Source organism: Hippocampus comes, unplaced genomic scaffold, assembly GCF_001891065.2.
Source record: "Hippocampus comes isolate QL1 unplaced genomic scaffold, H_comes_QL1_v1.1 scaffold175, whole genome shotgun sequence".
Lineage (NCBI taxonomy): Eukaryota > Metazoa > Chordata > Actinopteri > Syngnathiformes > Syngnathidae > Hippocampus > Hippocampus comes.
Genome location: NW_017805556.1, coordinates 95,905 through 99,074, shown reverse-complemented (window position 1 = coordinate 99,074; position 3,170 = coordinate 95,905). Strand labels below are relative to the sequence as shown.

The 3,170-nt window shown below is 38.9% G+C and overlaps 1 protein-coding gene across 2 annotated transcripts in view; it reads left to right on the top strand.

Moving 5' to 3' along the window:
• The window catches only part of tpcn2 (two pore segment channel 2), an 81,643-nt gene that overhangs the window by 65,251 nt on the left and 13,222 nt on the right, over nucleotides 1-3,170 (top strand). For both annotated transcript variants that reach the window (XM_019879842.1, XM_019879841.1), the window contains 3 exons: nucleotides 190-295; nucleotides 2,301-2,383; nucleotides 2,473-2,554. In XM_019879842.1, the coding sequence (XP_019735401.1) occupies nucleotides 190-295; nucleotides 2,301-2,383; nucleotides 2,473-2,554 (271 nt within the window). The remainder of the gene's footprint in view (nucleotides 1-189; nucleotides 296-2,300; nucleotides 2,384-2,472; nucleotides 2,555-3,170) is intronic.

Here is a 3,170-nt window from a genome sequence, read left to right as displayed (position 1 = left end):
ATATATATATAGAGAGAGAGAGAGAGAGATTTTTTTTTTTTAACTCACAACTGTTAAGAGTAGAACTGATCATTTTGGCTCACGTCGAAATGTCTTCTTTTAGCTTTAGTTACTTTTGTCACTAAACTCACACAGACAAGCCGTGTATTTCCTCATTTTGTTATGGACTTTACGATTATGTGTTTTCAGTGTGCCATACAATACAAGCATGGAAAACATCACTTCGAACTTCAGCACTGAGTGCGGCACCTATGAACAGCTCGGCTACTGGCCAAACAATTTTGATGACTTTGCTGTAAGTGTGTGCTTTGTTTGCAGCTATTTCGTTTGTTTTTCAGCCCCGCCTCCCGTTTTGCAATGGATCTTCCATTGCTAAAGTTTAATGAATTTGATATTTGAAATAGTCAGTGACTCAATTCTGGAAAAAAAGTACCAATATTTGTTTTCAGCTCCCTTTTGGAGTGTAATTTCTGCTTTGAGAGAATTTTCCATTTATTTCCCTTGTAATATATTGTTTACTTGTCAGCAGTTATACAGTATCATCAACATACACCATTAGCTGCCGTACATTCCCGTTCCCTAACATTGCCTCCGCCAACATTTGAAACTAATGTGGCACACTTTGGATTCCGAGTTGTTCTTTGTTGTTCTCCAGTTCCATCATTTTCTCTCCTCACGATATACATTTCTTTATTTTTGACAATGAATGATGGATGTCTTGCCGAGTGCTATACCGTGTTGAGCTCATGAAATTGACAAATATAACATCTGAGAAATTCCAAACGCCGACACTTGATGAAAGTGTGTTACTGATGGCATTCACATATAATTGTGCATTCTCGTCTTACATATGTGACATTATCTGGCGACACACTCATTAAACGTGGCGGCCAGCTATATTATTTTTAACATTGTTTTGAAAGTTCTTAACCCTTTCTTTGACTGCGGTTACTTCAGTGGGCAGCTTGTCATGTTATTAGGTTGCTGGGTGCATGAAAGGATTAAATGTACCGTATTTTCCGCACTAAAAGACGCACTGGATTATGAGGCGCACCTGCAATGAATGGCTATTTTGTAATTTTTTTTCATACATTGGACGCCTCACATTATAAGGCACAATCTACAATGCCTCCACTAGATGGTGCTACGCTCCTTCCATTCAACTCGAGAGACAGAGGCGTTCATGACCGTTTTACCATGTAAATTAACTATTACTGCACTTTAATGAAACTAGGAAAATTGAAAATAATGCATCAAAACAGAAAATCAAGCGAGGAAATCACAAAATAAATTCTATATCTCCCCTACAGAATTTATTTTGTGATTTCCTCGCTTGATTTTCTTCGTGGTTTCATTGAAGTAATAATTTAAGTTTTTCGGAGGCGGCCATGAACGCCTCTCGAGTGGAACGGAAGAAGGCACGGAGACGGACAAAGACGTACAGTACCTGTATTTGTTGAGACTGTGAAAACCATTAATAAAGTCTGCGTTTAAAAAATAAATAAATAAAACCACAGTTCTCCTTTTTTCAACAAATACAGGTGAGTCTTTGTCCGTCTCCGTGCCTTCTCTTATTCTGTTCAACTCGAGAGGCGTTCATGGCCGCCTCCGAAAAGCGCACTGGCATTTCCTTGATCATAGCGCCACGACAACTACGATCAGATGTCAGTAGTAGTTATTTATTCCTTTGTTGTGTATTCACAAATGATGAAATCATAATATAAATTCTGTAGGGGTGGCTACAGAATTTATTTTGTGATATCCTCGCTTGCTTTTCAGTTTTGAGGTATTATTTTCAATTTTCGTAGTTTCATTAAAGTAATCATTAGTTTACGTTTTTCGGAGGCGGTCTTGAACGCCTCTCGAGTCGAACGGAAGAAGGCACGTAGACAGACAAAGACGTACCTGTATTTGTTGAGACTGTTTTAAAAAATGAACACCACAGCTCTCCTTTTTTCGGAGCTGCAACACAAACTTATTTAATAAAGCAGCGACACAGTTCACTGAACCAACAGCAAGTTATAACATTGGAAGCATGTCTCCAGTAAGTAGCCATCTTGGAGTCGATGTATTACCGTAATGACCATACAAAAGACGCACCGGATTTTAAGGCCCTCGTGAGCTTTTAAGAAAATTGAAGACTTTTTGGTGCGCCCTATAGTGCGGAAAATACGGTACATGAAAAATGATGCACAAAACTTGAACTTTTTACTGCCGTAAATATTTGACGTATCTCTTTCATGAACTATTTTATGTACTTAAACTTAATTAACTTAAAAAAACATCCCTTTCTGTCGTAGGCGGCCATCATTTTGCTGTATGATGTCATGATAATCAACAACTGGCAGGCCTTCATGGACGCATACACCAGATATACCACTGAGTGAGGAAAAAAAAGATGCAGTAAACATACTGTAACGCAGCAATTGAATCAGATGTTGAAGAAATTTAAGTGTGTTTCATGTTTCTCAGATGGTCTAAAGTCTACTTTGTGTGTTGGTGGTTCACCTCCTCTGTCATGTGGGTAAACTTGTTCGTGGCACTCATCCTAGAGGTCAGTACACCCAACTCACAAATCTGTTGGAAAAAAAAAAATTTGATCGTCCAAGATAAATTTGTTGGATGAAAACGTAGCTAAAGGACGACATGACTGAATCAGCCTTCGTGATCAATCGAGTGATGCTCAGGAGTCACAGACAATTTTATATCTTAAGAGTGGGAGAAAAAATATTTGATCCCCGTTGATTTTGGAAGTGTTCAAATTAAATAAAAAAAAAAAAAAATCAATGAACAGTCAGATTTTTATGGCAGTCGGACAAAGCAGAGAAACAGCTAATTCCCGCAAGCTAAAATCAAAACAGAGCTCTGCAGCCTGGACATCAGCCCTGCGGATGCCGATCCATCCCTAAACATTTGAACTCTTTACAGCCATCTCGTTACCTCTGCGTCCCGCGTCCTAGACGTATAATTTTCCCGCGGGACGCACAGTTCCAAATAATGTGCGTTTTTGGGACACAAGGAAATTTCTCAGTCAAAAAAAAAAAAACTTTGGCAGGCCTGGGGATTTCACAGTAACAATCGTTACCGGTAGCGTTTCGTTTCCGTGGCGTCATTTTCACGGTACCGAAAAATAGTTTAACTATAAAAGTCACCGCACACGAGTTGACTGT